Source organism: Aptenodytes forsteri, unplaced genomic scaffold (assembly GCF_000699145.1).
Source record: "Aptenodytes forsteri isolate BGI_AS27 unplaced genomic scaffold, ASM69914v1 Scaffold83, whole genome shotgun sequence".
Lineage (NCBI taxonomy): Eukaryota > Metazoa > Chordata > Aves > Sphenisciformes > Spheniscidae > Aptenodytes > Aptenodytes forsteri.
The window spans coordinates 5,711,166-5,732,984 of NW_008795371.1; the positions used below are offsets into that span (position 1 = coordinate 5,711,166).

The 21,819-nt window shown below is 34.5% G+C and overlaps 2 protein-coding genes across 3 annotated transcripts; one reads left to right on the plus strand and one right to left on the minus strand.

The window, feature by feature from the left end:
* Positions 1–280: 280 nt before the first annotated feature.
* Positions 281–9,925, plus strand: LCTL (lactase like). Its single transcript, XM_009280483.1, has 13 exons — positions 281–404; positions 1,507–1,667; positions 3,261–3,348; positions 3,606–3,712; positions 3,993–4,121; positions 4,663–4,758; positions 5,431–5,485; positions 5,579–5,740; positions 6,471–6,745; positions 7,088–7,214; positions 7,681–7,880; positions 8,440–8,503; positions 9,810–9,925. Exons 1-13 carry the CDS (start codon positions 281–283, stop codon positions 9,923–9,925), a joined length of 1,704 nt encoding a protein of 567 aa, XP_009278758.1.
* A 1,685-nt stretch (positions 9,926–11,610) lies between these two features.
* On the minus strand, positions 11,611–20,916 carry ZWILCH (zwilch kinetochore protein). 2 transcript variants are annotated; one of them, XM_009280414.2, is made up of 15 exons: positions 20,859–20,916; positions 19,962–20,158; positions 19,381–19,460; positions 18,929–19,084; positions 18,611–18,682; positions 18,179–18,272; positions 17,245–17,300; positions 15,778–15,880; positions 15,231–15,310; positions 14,855–15,011; positions 13,816–13,844; positions 13,280–13,416; positions 12,892–12,987; positions 12,684–12,802; positions 11,611–12,007 (listed from the first exon to the last, which is right to left on the minus strand). In XM_009280414.2, exons 2-15 carry the CDS (start codon positions 20,134–20,136, stop codon positions 11,916–11,918), a joined length of 1,446 nt encoding a protein of 481 aa, XP_009278689.1. In that variant the 5' UTR covers positions 20,137–20,158; positions 20,859–20,916; the 3' UTR covers positions 11,611–11,915. The 2 variants fall into 2 exon arrangements, with proteins under 2 accessions (XP_009278689.1, XP_009278688.1); XM_009280413.2 differs by having other exon boundaries at positions 15,772–15,880; positions 17,239–17,300; positions 19,381–19,451; positions 20,859–20,893.
* Positions 20,917–21,819: the final 903 nt, after the last annotated feature.

A 21,819-nucleotide genomic window follows, 5' to 3' on the forward strand; every position in this document is an offset into this window, starting at 1 on the left:
TATGGAAAATATGCAGGGAGCGCTTCTAATAGGTACAATTTTGCACTTCATTCTTTTCTCATTTTCATCACCCTGCTAGAAGCTTAACTGCATCTTCCACTTAGCCCAAGCACTGCTTTTAGCCTTCAGTGAAAATCATACCCATTCAGCAGAAAAAATAAGCTTTTCCCTTTTGATCACCCTAAGCCTACTTTGTAGAGCGACAATAACTGACAATGCTTTTCTATTTTATCAGGTGGGAACTTGCAGAGAACACTTTGCAGTGATGAAATTAACAGCGATGAAGACTTACATTTTGAGAATATGGTATATACTTGCGCCGGTAACACGGCTGAATACAGCTGAGGATTTCCAGTGGACAAAGAATAATCCAGGCTCTTTCTATTATGGCACTTTTCCAGCTGGTACTTTTGCACTACAATTGATTGTGGGTTTTATAATGCTTTAGATCCATTTGTCTGTTTGCACAAGAAAGCTACCAAAAGGTTTTCCTTGTCCTTCCAGGGAAATGGCAGAAACAAAAATTCAGGCTCTTGCAGAATGCATACTTAGTATCATCTTCTGCACCTAGCCCTGGAAATAGAAGGATTCACATAACCCTGCACTTCATATAGTCACTTAAAACAGTAAACTCGGAGTAAATGCTAGTAGATTAATATTTCATATCCAGATCTCCCTTTCCCGTCTGTGATTAAGATGCACAGTATAACAAATCACACCCGAGAACTCTTCTGCTTTTTCATAGATTATCTACAACTAATGAAAGATTATAAACTAAAAATATCCTTTGTTATGCAGCTAACTTAAGAAATGAATGTGAGTGAAATAATTTTGTTGAGTTTGTTTCAAGCTGTTTAGTATTATCTAATTCACTCTTCAGTACTGCTTTATGAAACCTTGTCCTTTCTTCAACATATATTTATACACACTCACACATTTCATTCAACCAAAATCAAAACTAAAAAGATATAGCCACTGATTTGTTTTCATGCTCAAGTTTTTAAGTCGCTTACAAAAGTGATTAATCATGTCCTTTTGTATAATACTAGGAAAATAATCCAGAATCTTCCTATATATTTTACGTAACAACAGCTAAACTTTTAATTGCTAAAAACCCCATAAAAACTAGCAGGCAGAAATTATGTGGGAACCTAATTTTTTGTTACAGTAAGACATTTCTGCCACACTATCAATGCACTACCTCATCACTGTAAAATAATGGTAACAAGGTTTAACAGATGAGAGAACTAGGTTCCTTTTTCAGTGCATCAGAAAAGGATACCTTTAGTCTATACCACATTTTCAGACAGCCCCTTTTTATGCACCGATAAAGTTTCATGTAGAAAACATTGGCCTCTTGCTCAGTAGGCATGCAATCATGCACATTTCACACCAAGCTATGCAGCCGTGAAGATGTATCAATTACTTTCTCATATGAAAATTTAGTACAACGACCAGTTTTGCAGGAAAATGTTTAAATCATAACTCACTTCTGTTTACCTTTAGGTTTTTTATGGGGTGTTGGAAGTTCTGCATACCAGACTGAAGGGGCCTGGGACAAGGATGGGAAAGGACCAAGTATCTGGGATGCTTTTACTCACAAGAAAGGGAAAGTGTTTGGAAATGAAACAGGAGATTCAGCATGTGATGGCTATTACAAAGTTAAGGTATCATTAAAGAGGAGCTATCCCTCTAGAAACATTCTGGAGCCATTTCATGATACTGATTTGCCATTTTGAAATAACAGCAAAGATGAAATGCTTTAGTTGCTCTATAGGCTCATTTAACTTAGGAAGCCAAGGGATGGTATTTTCAATTAGTTCAGTAAAATCTTCTTTCCTAATAATCTCATAGAATCAATAATACCACAATATTTCCCAAATACGTCTCAGTTTTTCAGGATTTTTGTGTCCAAAGAAATATTCTAAGTTTTGTGGAAAGTCCAAATGCTTAGTTAGAACAGCAATGAACACATTTGCGCTTTGAATAAAATTAACATCTTTTTTTCTGTGTTTGAGCAGCTTTAAAGGTTTTCTATGTATATATAAGAATAATAAAACCATCAGATGCTTTAAAATTCAGTCTGAATGTTTTCCATTTTTTTGAATGGATAACAAATAAATAATCAATGCAGCTCTATTAGCAATATGTTTCCAAGCTTAAAACTATCAAAAACAATTTTAGAATTACTGTCTTGGAGGAAACACAGATACACAGCAAAAGGAATCCAAATGACTGTGGTAAGCCAGTATTACATAATTGGAATTCCAACTAATTTGATAAAAATTATATTCCACTGAGGTTTTTCCACATATATGAAATCCAAGGGAGAACCAGAGGTCTCAGCAAGAACTAAGAGGAAAGAAACTAATTATGCCTTACTATCCTAAAATGGGAAAATGCAGGAGAGATTTCATTTGAGCTCTCTCAAACAAGTAAAAGCTTGAAAGAGCAGCTTAATAAAAACCCACAGAGAGGTTGGAACTCTGAGACTCACTGGGCTGTTGCATCAGAAGAGATTGACACCATGATCACAGGACCTATTTTTCAGAGAGGATTCAGGCATAAATGATAGCATTTCAACGTTTACCCACTACTGTGGGCTTGTATTTTGAGATACTTTCTAAAACTGGCTTGTTATGTGTTCAGTTACATGGTCCTCTTCATATAAAAGCACTCTTTCTCTATTTGCTTTCCTCATCAGAATTCTCTTTGCACTGGCTCATATACCATCAATTTCTAATTTCATTTAATATTGAAGATGTATGATTTCTTAGAAAAAGAACATGTATTTATACTGAATTTATTTTTTGTGCTAACTCCAGTATGAGACAGTAAATGAAAGCCTGCGTAATCATGTTTTTGTGCCTAAGCTGAAACGTTTGAGGTCAAGATTTACAGGCTTATATTATTTTTTAAAACATGCATATTACAAATTCTGACATAAATATAATTGTGTTGCAGAACACCTCAACTCATTTTTCTGTCCTCTGATGATGAAAACATTCAGTTTCCATAGTTGTTAACACAAAACATTACAGGACTTCTTTGGAGAGTCAAGAAAAAAAATGGTTAAAAAGGAAGTATACAAGTAGAAAGAGCCATCATCTCAAAGCAAATGCAGAAAATAACTGAGGGAATCCTCTTTTGTGCAACTCTTCTATCGATTTTCTGCATTCAGTACTATTTAAGACAGATGAATAACTGAAGAGTTATTCTGCTTGGACTTGGGATGTGTTAATTGGATTTTCTTTTCACAGGATGACATTGAGTTACTGAAGGAGCTGAAAGTTAATCACTATGTATTCTCTATCTCATGGCCTCGGATTATGCCCACTGGCATCAAAAGTAAGCATAACAATTTCACCATATTCTTACCAGTATTAGTAGGCAAGTAATTTTACTCCTGAGTATACCATGGTTGTTTAACATTACTGTTAAACAGATTTCTTTGTCTGCAGAACAGAGTTTAACCATTACACATCCATTACAGTATACCCATCACTGTAATGTAAAATTCCTTGGTTAAAATTTTTAGATTTCTATTCTTCCAGTTATTTGAAAAACAGTCCAGGTAATTTCTTGTCTGTGCGTTTCATCAGCAGAGCAATTGAATGAGAAAGGAATACAGTTTTACAATGATACAATTAATAGTCTTCTGGAAAACAATGTTATCCCTATCGTCAGCCTCTACCACTGGGATCTTCCACAGGTTAGACAATATTTAAATTAGTGAAATGTCTATTATAAATGCTTCTGATAGGAAATTTATTTCTAAGTTTTAGGACTATGTGTACTTTAGAAAAATGTTTAAAGATGCCTGCATGCTTTTAAGTGTGCTTATAATTATTTTCTATTCATTTGCATTTTATACACATTGAAGTTTTGAAAAAATCTCCTTCTGAGCTACTGAAATATAAATAAAAGTCTTTGTTAATAGGCAGCTGAACTTTAAATAACATTATTGATTCTTGAAATTCTTATTTATGAAGGTTCTCCAGGAAAAGTATGGTGGCTGGCAAAATATAAGCATGATAAATTATTTTAATGATTATGCAAATCTGTGTTTCGAGAAGTTTGGCGATCGTGTGAAACACTGGATTACTTTCAGTAATCCTTGGGTAAGTTATCAATGCTTTCCTTCCAATCACCCCTATTACACAGTTCTGTTCCCAAAATTCTGTGGAAGTGACACTACAGAAAAGTAGGTTAAAAATTGGAGAGGAAGAGGCAGAGACTTACACCATTAATCTTTGTGCCCAAAAATCTCAGTGGCCAGATTCTGCACAAGGGTAGAGTTTCAAGACATGAAATTCCAGTGAAGTTTTGAAAAATCATCAGCTGGAGAGGAGAGAGGCACAGAAATCAGAAAGGCAGTTATAACTTGCCCTTCGTGCATTTCATCAGGGAACAGCAAGCTGGCGAATCAGTCCACTAACGCTAGCCACCAACACATTGTTTCCAACAAGCCACAGCATATTATCAACCAAGCAGTGGGGCAGTAGATGGGAGCCAAGGGGAGGGGAAGGAAAAAGGGGATTGGAGAGAAGAGATTGAGAGAGGCACAGACCATGCAGAAGAGCACAGGACCTAAGTCCATAGGACGGTAGCAAATTTGTTAGCTCTGCTGTTCAAAGAATAACTAACTCTATGTATTTGTAGGCAGTTGCTGAAAAGGGTTATGAAACAGGAGAACATGCACCAGGACTGAAGCTCGGTGGAGGCGGAGCATACAAAGCAGCGCACCATATAATTAAAGTAAAACTAAAATCATGCTTTAAATTATGTGTAAATTAAGAATTTTTAGCAGACTGATTAAGTTTTTTTGATTGTGCTCTTTAAACAGAAATGCAGTTTTGCAATGCTGTCATTTCCAACTAGCACATCAAAATTATCACCTGACTTTAAACCACTAGTGCATATTCAGGTGTAGCATGAAATGACACTGTTCCAACAACTTAAATTTTTCCTTATAATTTAAGTGTCTCTTTCACAGTATGTTTCAAACTGGTTGAATAAGAAAATATCCAGGTTACTCTAGAAACAAGGAGTAAAATCCTGACCTGTTGAAATGAACTTGAATTTTGCAAGTGACTTCAGTAAGGCTAACTCTCGTAAAAATAAACTTTCACTTGCCTGAATAACTTAGGCAAAGACATCCAGAGACTGGAGACACTGGACAGAACACTATACTGAATGCTGCATATTACCTTCATGGGGACCTCCTGGAATTTAGGGAAGGAATCTTGCATAAATGCTTTTTTGACATCTTATATGGAATGAAAGCTTCCACAATATACATTAAAAATTGTGTGATACTTTCAGACACACCTTAGTGCAAAAACTGCTCTTGATCTTCACTACTTTTTATACTGACTATGGCATAACAGATTAAAATGTGCATATGCTTTTTTTTTTTTAAACTTACAGACTCATGCGAAGGTATGGCACTCTTACAATAACAAATGGCGTAGTAAGCAGCAAGGTAATAAGGATTCATTCCATAATTATGCTTCTATTTATATTAAAGTCTTAAAGATTATGCATAAACTGCAGAATTGTCACTTTGTGTTTTAAGGTATGGTTGGAATTTCCCTAACTAGCAGCTGGGGTGAACCTGTTGATTCACATAGCCAAACAGACAGAGACGCTGCTGAAAGATACATACAGTTTCATTTGGGATGGTTTGCAAATCCCATTTACAGAGGAGACTATCCAGAAATTATGAAGAATTATGTAGGTAAGCCCCAGTAACTAACTGTAACATGAATAAATTACACACTTACAGCATATTACAATGGAATAGCCCCTGACCAACATACAGTTTAGTCAAGTATGAGGACACAGGTGAAACAAGGCTAAGCAACAGAAAGCCCATTGGCAAGACACAGCTCCTGAGCAGTTTGGGGGACATACTAGAACTACAAAGTTGAGCGACTGTTGAGCCCAACAGTTGCACATCTGAGTGCTCCAAACTGGCAAGGAAGCAACTACCTCACTTTTCAGTCATAGTCCATTTTTACTGTCCTAACCAAGACAGGGAGTTGTTAAATATTTTTCTGGATTTTCCACCTAAGGACAAAAAACCAGGAGTTTTTCATCACATGCATTTCTACAGGGTTCCGCTATCTTTGTTTCACAGAATGAAGATGATAGGCAACATACCCAGTAGTAAAGCACTTCTGTTCTTGTCATGTAATGTTTCCAAGCATTCTGTTGACATTTATCATGCTCTTTGGAAAAAACAAAACAAACAAACCCACACACTTTAATTCACTGTCTTCTCCACGTATATAGCCAACTTGCTTCTCCAAACCAAAAGGTTGAAAGATTATTTCATCTTAAAAAAAGCAATCAGACTAAACTGTCCTCTACGCTAAGTTCAGGAAAACCGTATTTATTGTTGGTGAGGTAAAGAAAACAAATTTCTGTGCTCCTCAGAAGTGTGTTTCCTATAATTATTTTGATAGGTAGGAAGAGTGCTCAGCAGGGCCTGGGGACGTCAAGATTACCAACTTTCTCAGTGCAAGAGAAAACCTATATTAAAGGCACATCAGATTTCCTGGGAATAGGTCATTTTACTACTCGTTATGCTATACAGAAGAGCTTTCCCTTTCTACAAGTGTCCAGTTACCACACTGACCGTGATTTGGCTGAACTGGTGGACCCAAAATGGCCGGCTCCAGGACCTAAATGGTTATATTCTGTGCCTTGGGGATTCAGAAGATTACTCAACTTCATTAAGGTGATTACACAGTAAATCTTTAAAAGGAAGTGAACAAAATGTCTGGGTACATGCAGAAGCTGCAGGAGCTGCACTTACACCATTTTAGATTTTCAACAGTTTCACCTATGTATTTGGGAAGTTTCTTTGCCAAAAAAACCCACCTTAATTTCAGTTCAGAAAACTACAGAATTCATTGATTTTAAAATAAAAACCGTAGTTAACTTAAATTCCTAGTTACGCATTTTTCTTAATAAAGGTAACTGTAAGTAAATCTAGAAAGTTGCTTTCAATGCATTTTACTAAGAATCTCATGTTCTGTCAAAGTAAGATGATTTTGTTTATATGAACTGGTCTTTGCAGACACAGTATGGGAACCCTCTCATTTATGTGACAGAGAATGGAGTTTCTGAAAAGGTACAGTGTACTCAACTGTGTGATGAATGGCGGATAGAGTATCTGAAAGGATATATTAATGAAATACTGAAAGGTAACTTTAAAAACATCTTTTTAGTGCATGAGCTTTTTGAGCATTTTCACCTTCTGATTGTTTTTTACCCCTGTAATTTATATCATAAATTAATGATATATTTCTGAGAAATAGTCACAGATCAAAATGGACAGCAAACTAGACTAATAAATTTTCACAAAAATGACAACCTAGCCAAACGTACTGATGTGAATAAATAGTGACCTACATGAGATTTAATACTGTAATAGATCATCAGTTTCCACTTTCAGAAAGGAGAAATTGCACCTAATTACCATTCTTAGAGCTTTAGTACCTCTAAGCTAAAGATAACATTTTCAAAGAATCTAAACTACTTTATAGTTTGCACTTTTCTGTCCTCCTCCCTATCTCTTTCTGGTATAAAACAAAACACCTACAGAACCATATTTTAAGGACGACAAACATAGGCAACAAGTTTAACAAATAATTTGTATTCTGTTTACAGCTCTAAATGATGGTGTTAATGTCAAAGGTTATACTGCCTGGTCACTGCTGGATAAATTTGAATGGAACAAAGGCTTCTCTGAAAGATTTGGATTTTATCACATTGATTTTAAAAACAAGAACAAACCACGATACCCAAAGGCATCCGTTGACTATTATAAAAAGATTATCAGTGCAAATGGATTCCCAAATCCAAGAGAGGTGATGTCAATTGCTAATTATATTCTTTCTTCTTTTTCTTTTCTTTTTTCTTCAATATATGGGCAAATATCACATTGAATTTCATGAAACAACTTGCATGAATACGGTACATGAAATTTGACACTTTGGTTCTGTAAATTAGGGATGCGTTAAATACACAGGCCTCCAGAGGCAGAGAAAGTGGAAACAACCTCAATTACTGTTTCTAAAGCATTTCACAAATTCTAATTGGACTTACTGATGTGAACAAAAATTCTAAATCGTAAGTTACCAGTGCTCTGTCAGATTTCTAGGCAGAAAATTACACATATGTGCTACCTTATTGGAAAATAATATGGAATATGTGCTTTTAAAATTTTATTAAACAATTAACTATAAGAAACATTGCAATAAAGATCACAAAGATCTTTATTTCAGAAACTTTCAGAAAATCATGTGTTGACAGAATAAAATAGTTTCAAGTCAATTGTAGTGGACAAATGTTCAGGGACAAAGAAGCTGCTGTGAATGAGACAGAATATTACAGTCTAATAGAACTGCTGCATGTCAACCTTCTCAGGTGGAAAATTGGTATCAGAAGGCCATGGACGCTTGCTCTACCACACACCAACTCCTTGCTACAGGTAATTATGTATCTTCTGTTTTGTTTTATAAAAGCATAATATGCAACTTTCGGATTTTAAATTTCTCTGTGAATACTAGTATTAGTGGGTCCTAAAAGGAGTTTTCTCCCTGAAAGCACAATGGCTTTCAAATACAACAAGCCTCTAAAGAAAAATGCTTTTATTTACTCCCTCCAACTAAAATCACTGTAGCTAAACGGATCAACTTTAGATGTTAATGGAGTAAATAGTAACTCTTACAGTTTGTGTAAAGTCAAGGCTAGGGATGACAGTATTATCCTTAAAATAATAAAAGTGCTAAATGCTCTTTCAAACATAAAACAAAGCCAGAGAAATCAAGACAACCATGCAGACAGAAAATCTCTAAAATGTTTGACTTCCACCTAAAATGCAACTATTAAAAAAATGGGCTAAGTACTAGCCTAAGGTAGCGTTAAGCCACATTTCTGCTCTTTCATACTCCTGGTAACAAAGCTAATGACAGCACAACTTACAGCAGCTGCTCAAGAATATATAAATACAGCAGACTTTGCCTGCTGTTTCCACAGTGCCAGGCTAATCCATCTCACTTAAGACCTTCCTAATGTAATTCAGGACCTTTCATAATTCCTGAACTAGAATAGTCTACCGCAGTGGATTTCTGAAACTTTTAAGAAAGATGAAGTGTATTATAAAGTCTTATAAGAAGGATGAGAGAAATTCCACATGGTAGAAAACATCAAAGCAGTCATCCTAAGTTTATCCTACTTAGCCTCAACTGCTGAGTGATGTGTTCTATGAGAATTAATTGTGTTTACTGAACTCTCTGAGGCTTATCTGTGGAGCAAAATTCTACAAAATAAAACCCATTTAATTTTTCAAAGAGCTGCAAAACAATCATAAAAAGGCTCAAGTGCTTCCCAAGGATTTCTCTTTGACAATTTTCTTTTTTACCCTTCCCTTGACGGTGGGGGTGGGACAGACACGAATAAAAATCAAAGGAACAGTAGAATACTGCTAATGCACTGAAGCTAATTCATAGTAAGCACAATTTTTGCAGCCCTTTGAGCACTAACATATCTTCAAAAATTTACCTTAGAAAGAAAAAAAAAGAGAGGGAAAACTGTCATGGATTTGCTCCAGCTTTTGCAGACTTAGGAAATTTTTTTGTTTGTTTCATTTGCTGTTTATGCCAATGTCAACATTTAACAAAATAATTTTAGCCATAAATGTTCAAAAATCCTTAATCTATGTTAAGTCTAAGTTAACAATTAGTATACTCCAGAAGATTAAATTTCTTACATATTACTCATTTCTCAAATTTTAGATTCCCTGATTACTCACATGGAAATGGTGACAGAGATTGTTCTTCCTACAGTTTTCACACTCTGCATACTCATCAGTATTGTCCTACTAATATTCTACCTTCGAAATCACAGATAAAATTGCATGCTTACACACATCTTCATTTTGCATAATAAAATGCAGCTGTTTTATTATATCGGTTAAAGTTTACCACAGATGCCTCTTTTTATACCACTGTAAAGATAAAGAAATAGTACTTTACCTATCCACCTAGCACTTTTATAGTTTTTTCTATTCAATTCCTAAAACATAATTTAAATTTTTTTATCAAAACCCAAAGTACATTTTCTTTCTGCATTACTTTCTACTAATTTTAAGTGGCAGATTTTATGTTTCTTATTATTTCGGAAACTCCTATACATTTTGTTCACCACAAAAATAGTTAGCTAAGATTAAAGTGATTGAAATCTTGCCAGTATGAATTTCAAGTGCTTAAAAGCTGTTTGCAAATTCTGATTTCAGTCTGTTCATCAATAAACTTTTAATTAGCATGTAACTGCTATTTGAAGAGAGACAGACACATAATTTTAAAACAGAAAAGGATTTAAATATTCCAAGAGCACTGCTCAAACATTAACTTATTATTCATGTCTAAAAGTTAGGATATAGTATAGTTAGGATATTAGTATACCTTACTATCTAGGTGTGGAGAAGAATTATTTGAAGTGATTCATCAAAGATGACAACTGCTGAGTCAGATTTAAACCAAGGACTCCTATCCCTCTAGTTTTGTTTACAGGGAACTAGATCGACCTCATACGACTTTATAATATATTACACACAGAAACGTGTATTATATGTAATCCAAGCACTTCTAGAATGTAATACTCCACCTCAAATTCACTTCCACTGCAGGTAGGAACAAGTTAAGTACATGATTATAAAAAATTTGCTCCAGAATATGGCCATGTGGCTACACTTGTCCTTCTGTTGTGCTTGAAATTATTCCTCTAAAGCAAAGCAACAAAACAAGTTTCCTATTTAGTCTGCACTACAGTTTCAACACTGCATGTGCATATACTGAATGCAGAGTAGCAGTACATAAATCCAAAAAATTACCTTGTTCCTAGCTTCCCTTCAAAGGCTTTAACTGTTAAACTGATAGTTATTAAGATGTAATATTAGGAAAGGGATAAGAAATAAGATTTACTGAGGAGAAACCAGAAATGATAGAAATTTATAGTTTTTAAAAAGCATGAATATTGGGATTGTCCTTATTCTTATTTATGAATAGTTAATAGTTTCTTCTATGCAAAACGCTTCTGTCTCAATGCAGAATGTTTCTGTCTCAACTTAGTTCATCAGCATATACTACACTATGTAATTGTTTAAAGTTACACTACCAAAACGTTACATACGCTATCTAATCAACATAAGAACATATGCAACTGTCAGGAATTAATCCCAACATATTTAAATGATCATGCCCAGCCAGTTATACTGAAGATTTTTTTCAGAAAATTATGCAAAGGTATGCAAGACAACACTGTTAAAATAATTCACTTTGCATTGAGGGGAAAAAGTGAATTTGAAGAGGAGAGAGAAGTATATCCAAGAATACTCCAAAATACAAATACAGGGACAAAGAAAATCAAACTGTCAGAAGTTCACAATGCCCTGGATGAACAGCTTTCCAAATATATCTGGATGATGAAACGTCACTTGACATCAGGAAAACATGACAATATTGCTTGTTTTGTTGGGTTAAGATAATTCACACTTTGAACAGTGTCTGATTGCATTCTTAATGAATAAAAATAAAATTTAAAACCCCGAAGTGCAGAACTTTATTGAACGTTTGTAAATATATGAACAAAAATGTCTTCTATAGTTTCAAAATAATTATACTGTACATTCATAATTGCACAACATTTATAAACAAACTAGACACGTACAGATGAATTATGGCTGTGTATGTCACACTTCAAGCATACCAAAGCAAATGACTCAGTAAGATGTACTGTTCTTCAAATCAGAGTGTTTCTAAATATACTGTTGGGACACAGATAATGCTGAACTTTCCTCTTTACTGTACCTTTCAAGTGCCTGCCTGTAGACTAACATGCATTTATGTGAAATGCACCTGACTGCACTTAGCCATTGTAATAAAATACATTCTTTCTTCACTGCTTCCATTAACTGTGGAATCAGAAAAGAGACCTGCATAGACAAAAGAAAAAGATGTGATTAGACACTATTCTTAGAAAGAGAAACTGTAGAGATTAGTTCCTGTAGCAACTTCAAGAACTGGTTTCAAAACTTCAGTTTTACTGAAAGAAGCACTTCACGACAAAAATTGAGAATGACAGGAAAGCTTTACCAAAGTATTACCCTGTATCAAACCTCACCCCAAAAAGGCAATTTTTTTCTACACCCGTCTATATGCTTAATTCTTCCCTGTTCTCATGCTTTTTCACTTGTCCTACATTTGATTGCAGCAAGGCATGTCTTCCCTCCTTAGCACCTGGTTGCTTCTCTGACTAGAGGCCAGCATTCAATAACAGGTCAATTTATCTTCAAACCCATTCTCAGATACACTAGCAAAGATTTTAGAAAGAAGTTAGAAGATATTGTGTAGAATATTTAATAATCATGTCATATTTGGAACTGTTCTGTCATTTTAACTCCAAAAACGTAATTCAGAAAGGTGAGAAGACAGAAAGTCACCACTTCGTGAAAATCTTTTACATTCTATACCATCTCACCCTTCCATTAAAAGACAAAACATCGTTTTGCTTTTGCTGAAGAAAAAGTTCAGATCCACTGAACCCGGTATAAAAACCTGAATTTGAAATGTGTACTTTCATTATTTCATGTCACCACAAATATTCCTTACCTGTAGTGTTTGAAGTCATATGTTCAACTGGAGGATTAGTACTAACTTGCCATGTTGTTTTAACCTCCTTCTGTCCATGCCCACTACTTATGTCCACCTTCCATATTTCTGGGCTATCACTGATAGAATAATCAAGAAATGTCAAAATTCAGCCAAGTATTCAGTCACATCTGAATTTTAATGCTGCAAAGATTGAAGTTTCTCTTACTTTTGATAGAACTTCTTGACAAGTGCTGGTCTGATCGGCAGTTGAAACACATGCTTCTCATTTAGAGGGTTTTCCTTATAATACTTCATGCAAATTCTACAATAAGAATCAACTAGTTACTAACTTTCTTTGGAGAAATGCTCCAAACGCTGCATAAACCTCGTGCAAAATTAACTATACTCTCAGATTTTATGATTTCCTTTGTTTTTCAATTTTAGTCACAAAGCAAAATTTAACAGGAAGATCCAACTGCTACTTCTGCAGTCTCATAATCATCAACAGTAAGGAGAGTTGCTTTTTTTTTTGAAGAGAGTTTCTTCACAACTGTTGAAAAGAATCTATTTGTTATTGTCATTTAAAGAGCAAGAAGTAAAAATGAAATAATTACTGTGTCAAAGGGAAGAGGTTCTCATGTTTAAACTGAAGTAAGACTGTACAGCTGACCATTATTTCCAGCATATGGTGAAGCTTTTGAACACGATGAACTTGTTCTTGTAGGTCTACTGATGTGGAAATGAAGTAATCCTGGAAGAGCAAAGAGCTTCCGCTCTTAACTGGACACTCAATTTCTACAGACACACAACACATCCTCAGTATACTAAAATAATTTTCCTGCTTGAGAGCCAAAATTTTAAGAATGGCCCAGCAGAGTCAGAACAAAGTTCCATGCTATCAAAGTATGAACAAAGGTTCACTGTCCTGCCTGACAACGACCCATACCAGATACCTAGGAAATAATATATGAATAAGGAAACAACATAATGACATTTCTGCAGTACGGTGTTCCATCCTCATGATTTGCAATTCAGTTTCTCAGCTTATAGGAATGATACGACTTGCATCCCACCATCAGTTAAATGTGCTCTATTTCATACTGCTTTCAGAGGTTTTTTTTACCAAAAAAAAAAAAAAAGCACATCTCACCAAGTAGGTTAATGTTGCAAGTTCCTGGCCTGTGAATTGAACAGGAGGAGAAGAAAAAAAAAAAAAAAAATTAACATTTACTACATAGTGTCAGATGAAATACAAGCAACATTCAGGTAATCAAACAGGGAATTCTACCAAAGAAAAGCACAAAGTCACTAGGACCATGATGTTATTTATTGACAAGATTACTCATTCAAAACAAGAAAAACCCTGCAAAATGGCATGGTAGAGGCATTATCTTATTTACCACCAAGGCTGCACAATGAAGAAACCTACCACATACTTTGAGCCAACCATCCTCCTTGGGACATAGAGGTTTACAAATAGTGAAAATAAAAAAGCAAATGAAACGAAGAATGAAAACAGGATGACAAAGCAAAAAAGAAATCAAGAAATGAAGAGATGAAGGAAAAAGAAGTGGGTAACAACAATGGTAAGACACAACCCCCCTCCCACAGATTCAGAAAAAAAATAAAGCTATAGTACTGAAAACAAAGCCACAATGTTTTCAAGAAAAAATGTACTTTACAAAAGTCTTTCCACTTTCATTTCCAGTATAATATACATACAAGAGTAATCAAAAATATCTTTCTAAATACTACAGACTGTACAAACACAGCTATTACATATAAAGACCCTTGCCTCATTTGCTTTTAACCCATGTAGACCACAAAGGAGAAGACAGAAAGAGCATGAGGGTCTTATTTTTTCACCTACAGCAAACAGATAAGAAAACAAAACAGTCCACAGTTATATAAATCTGGTATTTATTTTACTTGAAGTTCAACCTAAAGGGTTTTTTCAAATTGAAAAATAAATACATGGTTATGCAAGCTATAGTTATTTTGAAACAAATTCATTTTTTTTATTTTGAAACCATATACAACCAAAAGGTACAATTACTAAGGAGGCTGGAAACAGCACTTCAGCAGATGGGAGCAGACGTGAGATCAAGGTTACCAAAAACTTCATTATTTCGTGCATGGAGTACCTTTTATCTTGAATTTCTAATCATGTTAACAGATATCAGACTTACCTATGAAAAAACTGACATAATCCTTCTTCATCTTATCTAAACCAATCTCCAAGAGCATTTGAATTGGAGTGATGCCACTGAGGGAAACGACCTCTATCTTTCCATGATAAGATTGTTGAATCAATTTACTTAGCAAACTGCTACTCCCTTGATGAATCTAAAAATTAGAAAAGTTTTCTTGTGATGTAACTCTGTACAAAACATCATAAACATTGTTTAGAAGTACAATACCATGGAAACAGAAGCAAACTGTGACATGTGAAAGTAATTTAAAAACAATACAACACAGAAATGAGAAGCAGTTAAGTGACAAGAACTATATTCTACTTCAAACAACTCAAAATTATAAAATTTATTGTGAAATACAAATACGTACCCATGGCTGTATCTCACCATGTTCCAAGGATTTTATTATCAGTGTAAAACACACTATCAACTCCTGATAGGAACTGACACCTTAAGAAAAAAAGATATAATATTTTATTTATCAATCCAGGCTTGCTCTCTAGCTGTTAAGTCAATAACAATAGGCCAACACATACTTGCAAAAACGAAACCCCTCATTTGAAGAATAATAGCTGAAATGGCAGACTGCACTGCTTTTTGTTACGTTTGTCATATCATGACTTTAAAAAGAGTTACTCCAAAGAAACAATGACCAAAAGACACCACTGAACTGCATATGACTGTTAGAGAACATTGGTCTACCTTAATATGTTGTAAGGAAGTATATAATCTTACATACCTAAAATTAGCTCTTTTAGAAAAAGCCTGTTGGTAACAATTTTCTGAAGAGCTGATCAGTCCTTAAAACTCAGAGAAATTCAAATTCATTTCACTGAGAAAGCAAGACAGTATAGTAGATACAGTGTACAGAAGAATTAAATGAAAACAGATGGGGTAAAATACCACAATACACTTACTTCTCATTTTGCACCATAATTGTTCAGCAAAATCCAGGTCTCCTCGCTCACTGAAGATTGATTTTATTGAACTGTCCACTGCAGCAGTGTCACATTTGATTTTCTGAAAGAGTTTGTTTGTCTTAAGTAAAAAAAGGATGCCTAAGAGTCAAAGACCTTATGAATTGGAATTTTCTCCAGAGATCAAAATTGGGTGCATCACTAATTTTTCCCCTTTTCCAGAGAAACTACTGCATAGAAACTACTACTGCATAGTAATTTGGAAGCATATTTTTATTTAAAAGTGAGACTAATTCTTTTCAGAATTACCACACTGGATAATTGCTATCTTTGGACCAGGAAGCAAAGCCTACTATCAGAAAGACTTTTGATCGTAGCCAAGTAAAGCTCAATCAGACTGTCCAGTAACAACCCGCTGCTTAGCTCAAGATGGTCCTTTTCGCCTTACAACGGCACGATGCACAGATCATTGGTAAATAGCAAGAACACAGTCCAGCAAGCACCAACTCAGAATATGACCTATGCTATGCTGAACTCATAGATAATAACTGTATGACCTAGCAGTGTCCTGGGTTAGATAATTAAATAACTGTATGACCTAGCAGTGTCCTGGGAGGCCAAAATTAATACATACGTGTATTCTCAGAACAATTTTCCTGTTCTCCTGATCCTGAATTTTTCTGGTTTAGCTAATACAGAAATCTTTATATTTTTAGCTCACTAACAAAATGCAACTTCCCTCTCAATAGGAAAGAGACCCAAACCTTTTCTTGTAGACTGAAAGGGGGGAGAAAAAAAAAAATCTTACTATAACTGAAAACATTTTTATAATCTGAATTTGTCCATTGCTTTAGAGTCTCATAAACCTCTAGATAAATAGGACAGATATCTAACTGATACCATTAAATTGGTCCAAAATCATTAAATTAGGCAAGAAAAGCAAATTAGTGATAGAACGCAATGGCACAAAGGTCAGAGTTCCTGAAAGAAACTAGGACATCATGAAACTGATAGCTTTAGGAGATGACAGACAATGGTTAAGACAAGGGAGTGTGATTGCAGTTGATACAATACAGTTCAATTTGCAAGCTTTTGGTAGTGAGAAAGGAAGGGAAAGAAGCAAATCAAAATAGCTTCAGAGCACTAAATTACATAAAAAAATATGTATAATGGACACTGGTAGACCATTTAGAATAAAAAAAAAAAAGAGGGAGGTTTTCTAAAGGTAAAAATTACAGTGGACTTTCTATTACAGGATAGCTATGGAATTCCTAACTTTGCCTGCAAGGCCTTCTTCCATTATTTTTACACAGCAGAAACAGAAAGAGATCTATCTTTCTTTACGTCTTTATGTCTATGTATTTACATATATACATAAATAACATACAAGACTTAGTCAAAATTCAAAATAACTACAGTTATAAGGGAAACAAGATGACAAGGCAATTGGTAGGAAATTGCAGATACCTCTGTTTCATTACTGTTTCCAGATATACAATATCCATCCAGTTTCTTCTTTAAATCTGGTAGAGGAGAAAAATAAATTTCACCACTATGAGAAAAAAAAAATCATCAAACCAATCGTATAAATTACTGGGCACATAATAATTAACAGATACACTGACTGGATGGCTAATAGACAAAGTTTATCCATTTTAAAATTGTTTTTACTGGCTAAGCATATAGTCTGAAAAGATCATTTCTTAATATTTTTATTATAAGCTCTACATTTTCCCCATATACCTTTACTACATTGTTATCTAAGCATTAACTTGTTAAGATTCAGTGATGAAGCAGTAAGGGGTAGCAGGTGATCTAATAAGTGTGTCTCATTTTCTTCCACATGTATTTGTCAGAGAGAGTTTTTGTCCGTTTCTCCAAGTTTTATCTACATACTAAAAAAAAAATTTACAGTTGCATTTGAAAATATCTTGGTGCATTCCTACATCTGATTCTCTTTTTAGATTTGTTTTTTAATATCTTAAACTTCTGGCAAGACACATATTGTTCACAACAGTTTTCAGAAGGAATCAGTGATTTTGGATGCTTTATTTTAAGATGTCATCACAGTATTGTTTTCCACCACCAAAGGGACACTTAGCAGGTTTAGAAGTTCATGTGCCTGCCAGATAACTTGAAAGACGCATCAAGAACTCTCAATTGCTTTTTAAATATAATTGCGTCATTTTATAAAGAAACAACTATTACTTTTACAGAAGATGTTACAAAAAGAAAAATGACAGCAATGTACTGAGTAACCTATTTCACCACTTTGCGCAGGTGGTTATAGGATAGAAATTAACATCTCTAATTCTAATACTTTAAAAAGCGTATGTGGAATTTCCTTTTATTTCTGTGAAATGTGACATCCCTCTCCCCCCATGTAACAAGCAGCAATTACCAGTCAGAAATTCCTGGACCAGTTCAACAGCTGATTCAGACTCTAAGGGCTCAGGCCACTCAGTCACACCAGTCTTCAAACCTTCGGCCAAAGCCTAAAGGCAGCATCAAAACCCAAACAACACAAATCAGTTCTTTTTTAAGGTTCTGCATGTGTCATACTTAAAACTGTAGTTAACCTCTCCAAGAATCATACATCTCTCTCTGTACAGCTAATCATAAATTTAGAAACTTCTTTAATTTCCTGGCTTTCCTGTTCATGATTTGTCCTCTTTGTATTAAAGATTCCTAAAACTGAACTCAAAGGTTATTCTAAACTAAAAGCTTAAAGTTAACTTTGAAACACGTGATGAAGTTTTAAATAAAGTAAATTATTAACACAAAATCACCATTCCATGTAAATCTGAAATTGGAATTTCTCACTCATACTTACAAGGAGAAACTGCAGTTCTCTAAATAGCTGATATACAGGACTTCTGGGGTCCCCAGACTCCAGTGTAATATTCTGAAAGTTCCAGAAGTTTATGTCAGTTTCAAACTTTAGAAATCAAGCATCCTAAAATTTTCATTAGTGAAATGCATATTAGCATAATTTATAATTTAGATTATGAACATACTGTACTGCTTATATAAAGAATAATAAACACAAATGTCAAGAGTCAAACTTATTTTCTCTCCTTTACACTACTCATGATGTAAGCTGTGGAAAGAGTTTGGGTTGGCTTGCTTTGCTTTTTCCTTCTTGACTTACCAGCGTGGCAGCTGAAATTAGTGGGGGTGTCTCCAGAATCTTATCTACAGTATTCCACGTAATATCAACGTATATATTGCTTTCAGATTCTATAATTGTGTCTTCTATTGCAGCAGCTCTAACAAGTTCATACTGAGCAAATCCTTTTGTCATCACCTAGAATGAACAGATTTAAAAAAAAAAAAACCCACCACCACAACATTGACTGTTTTATACCTGTGTAAAATATTTTTAAAATGATTTCACACACACACAAATAGGTCTAATATCAGACAAATGCATTACAACATAGGGAACTCAAATGTTACTTCAAAAGAGACTATTATGCTATAGAATCATACTAAGATGAGATTCTAAGTAAAATCTATAAAGCTTCCCAAAACCAGTATCATAAATCCAAAACCAGAGTTTTTAAACTTAGATTGGAGGCATGACAGATCGTAAAAACCTACAATAGATGAATGATGTTTCATTTTATGTGCCATTTTGAGCTCTTCCATGTTTGCAAAACAGGTTTTATCAGCTGCAGGACCTAGGAAAGGAAAAAAGAAAGAATCAAAAAAACCATTTGACACAATTCAAATTTGGCACTTAAAATTAATTCTCAAATACTCCATTTGGTTAAGTACAACTCATGTTGTCCTTTAGAAAGCAGACATTCTTCTTTCATTTGTCCTATTGATAATAAGAGCTGGTGTTAACATATAAATGTTTAGTAAGAGTCAGTACTTGCATAAGAAGTTGAATGGTAGCAATTTCAATTTGCTAAGTTATTGCACCTGAGTGAAGGTAGGCCTGCACAGATACTGTTGCATTAAGTATATTAAAAAGTTATTTCCCCCACAAGGCATGGGTTAAAAACATCTTTTCTTTTTTTCTCTCTCTTCCCCCCCCTCCTTGTTTTTTAAAACAAGGAATATAGAGCAGTACCAAGCCAACATCACACAAAGGACAAAGATAGCACCACTACATCAATATTCCTACATTTTTAAGCCTTCCTTATTAAATTTTATTTGTAACATTATAACCTTACCATCACATGTAACCATATGAAAATTGATTCCTGTGATTTTGTTTCCAGCTTTGAGAGGCTCAGCTCCAAGCCAACAAGTATGTTCAGGATCAGAACCGTCACACCTTATCCAGAGGGGAGGAAGCACAACCAATTCACTTATCTTCAAGTGGGTCATGTTTGGATTTTGTACCATCGTATATAAGGAAATCAACTGCCTAGAGATATGAACAGGAAAAAAAATAAGATGCCAGCAAGTATAGCTAAATCTATCCCTCACATAAAACTGAACTCCTATCTACCATGCTTCGCTAGCAGAAATCAAATCAGTTTAAAAAAAGAATGCAGTATTACAATCCTCTTTTTACAGGTAAAATAATGAAGTCACAAAGGAGGAAATAAGATACCATAACTGAGAATATATTTAATATTTTAATTTAGACTAAGGTTTCCGAAATCATAATTGAATTTTACATTTTAAGCATGTTAAAAGGATAAGTTACTTAAGCAAACTAGTCACCGTGTTTTGGTACCATGCCTTGGAATTTTAGTAACAGCCAAAGACCCCAATCAAATTTATTTTTTTTTTTTTTTTTTTTTAACAGAAGCCTTAGAAAAACAAGCTTTGAAGTCTTAGTAAGTTTTCTTTGCTCAGCTACACCCAGACAGTTCCATTAACCTAATGGGACAGCTCACAAGTGCTTTTCCAGTACCTTCACTTTAGCTACTTTGTTAGGAATACTTTTAGCCAGGGGAGGCCATTTTGCAGGATGAAAAACGGTCCTATCTCCTCACTAAACTAATGAGTAATTTAATTTTTGGGGATTGAAAATAATACAGGTTCTGAATATCAGGAAGAGAAACAAAAGTTGCAAAAGAAAATGACATCAAAAGGGGAGACAGACCTTTGACACTTACTTTGCTCTTCTGACAGAAAGAGCCACTGGTCCAGAACTCTCCTTTGGTAAAAGCTCAGAGGCATAAATAGCATCATCTGTTTTTGATTCTTCCATTGGGTCACTTTCTTCATTGTGTTGCTTTAAGAGAAATCCACAAGTCAAAAAATGCAAGGTATATGAAAATATTTGATGGGAATTCAAGTCTAGATTACATTTAAAAAATTAACAGCTAACATAAACACTTACTGCTTTCTGTAGAATATACACCATATTGTTTCCATTCCAAAATCTTTCAACAGGACTCTTGCAGCTACCACCAATCAAACAGATCTCTACATCAGTCTGAAAAAAAAAAAAAATCAAAACTTTTTAATACATTACATATAAATGCTACATTTCAGCAATTTTTTATACCAGAAATTGCAAAATTAACTAATTCCACAAACTGATTTCCAGCCCTATTGCAACCATTCATGAATCTAAGGCTTTCTTACTTCAAGAAGAACACAGTTACTGCATGCCATAGGTGGAATCAAATCAACTGTGAAAATGCAACAACTTTCAGCTAACCAACACAGAAAATTTAATCTCTAACAAGTTGATTCTATGGGAAACTGAAGTTTGGTTCAATGAACAAAACTTCAGATAATCTGAGATATGAGGGATGATTGTTGTCAAGTAGTGACTGCAGTCACTAGATATCCTTGAGATGAAGGATACTCATTTAAAGTAACATTAAATATCAATTGATCACTTCTCTGAATGTCTCATGAGAGCTCTAAACACTTGTGGTTTGACCTGGCAGGCAGCTAAACACCACCCAACTGTTCGCTCACTCCCCTTCCCAGTGGGATGGGGGAGAGAATAGGAAAAAAAAAAAAAAAAAGTAAAATTAATGGGTTGAGATAAAGACAGTTTAATAGGACAGAAGAGGAAGGAATATAAATAATGATAAAAGAATATACAAAATAAGTGATGCA

What these genes read in the sequence shown, in the direction of transcription:
- LCTL (XM_009280483.1), top strand. Translation starts at nt 281, where the DNA reads ATGAAGACTTACATTTTGAGAATATGGTATATACTTGCGCCGGTAACA. An exon ending in CAGCGCACCATATAATTAAA is followed by an intron (nt 4,759 to 5,430) that starts GTAAAACTAAAA and finishes TTAAACTTACAG; the next exon opens with ACTCATGCGAAGGTATGGCA. An exon ending in GATTACTCAACTTCATTAAG is followed by an intron (nt 6,746 to 7,087) that starts GTGATTACACAG and finishes TGGTCTTTGCAG; the next exon opens with ACACAGTATGGGAACCCTCT.
- ZWILCH (XM_009280413.2), bottom strand. Translation starts at nt 20,136, where the DNA reads ATGGTACAAAATCCAAACATGACCCACTTGAAGATAAGTGAATTGGTT. An exon ending in ATGGTGAGATACAGCCATGG is followed by an intron (nt 15,012 to 15,230) that starts GTACGTATTTGT and finishes TCTAATTTTTAG; the next exon opens with ATTCATCAAGGGAGTAGCAG. An exon ending in TTATGTCAGTTTTTTCATAG is followed by an intron (nt 13,845 to 14,854) that starts GTAAGTCTGATA and finishes TTCAATTCACAG; the next exon opens with GCCAGGAACTTGCAACATTA.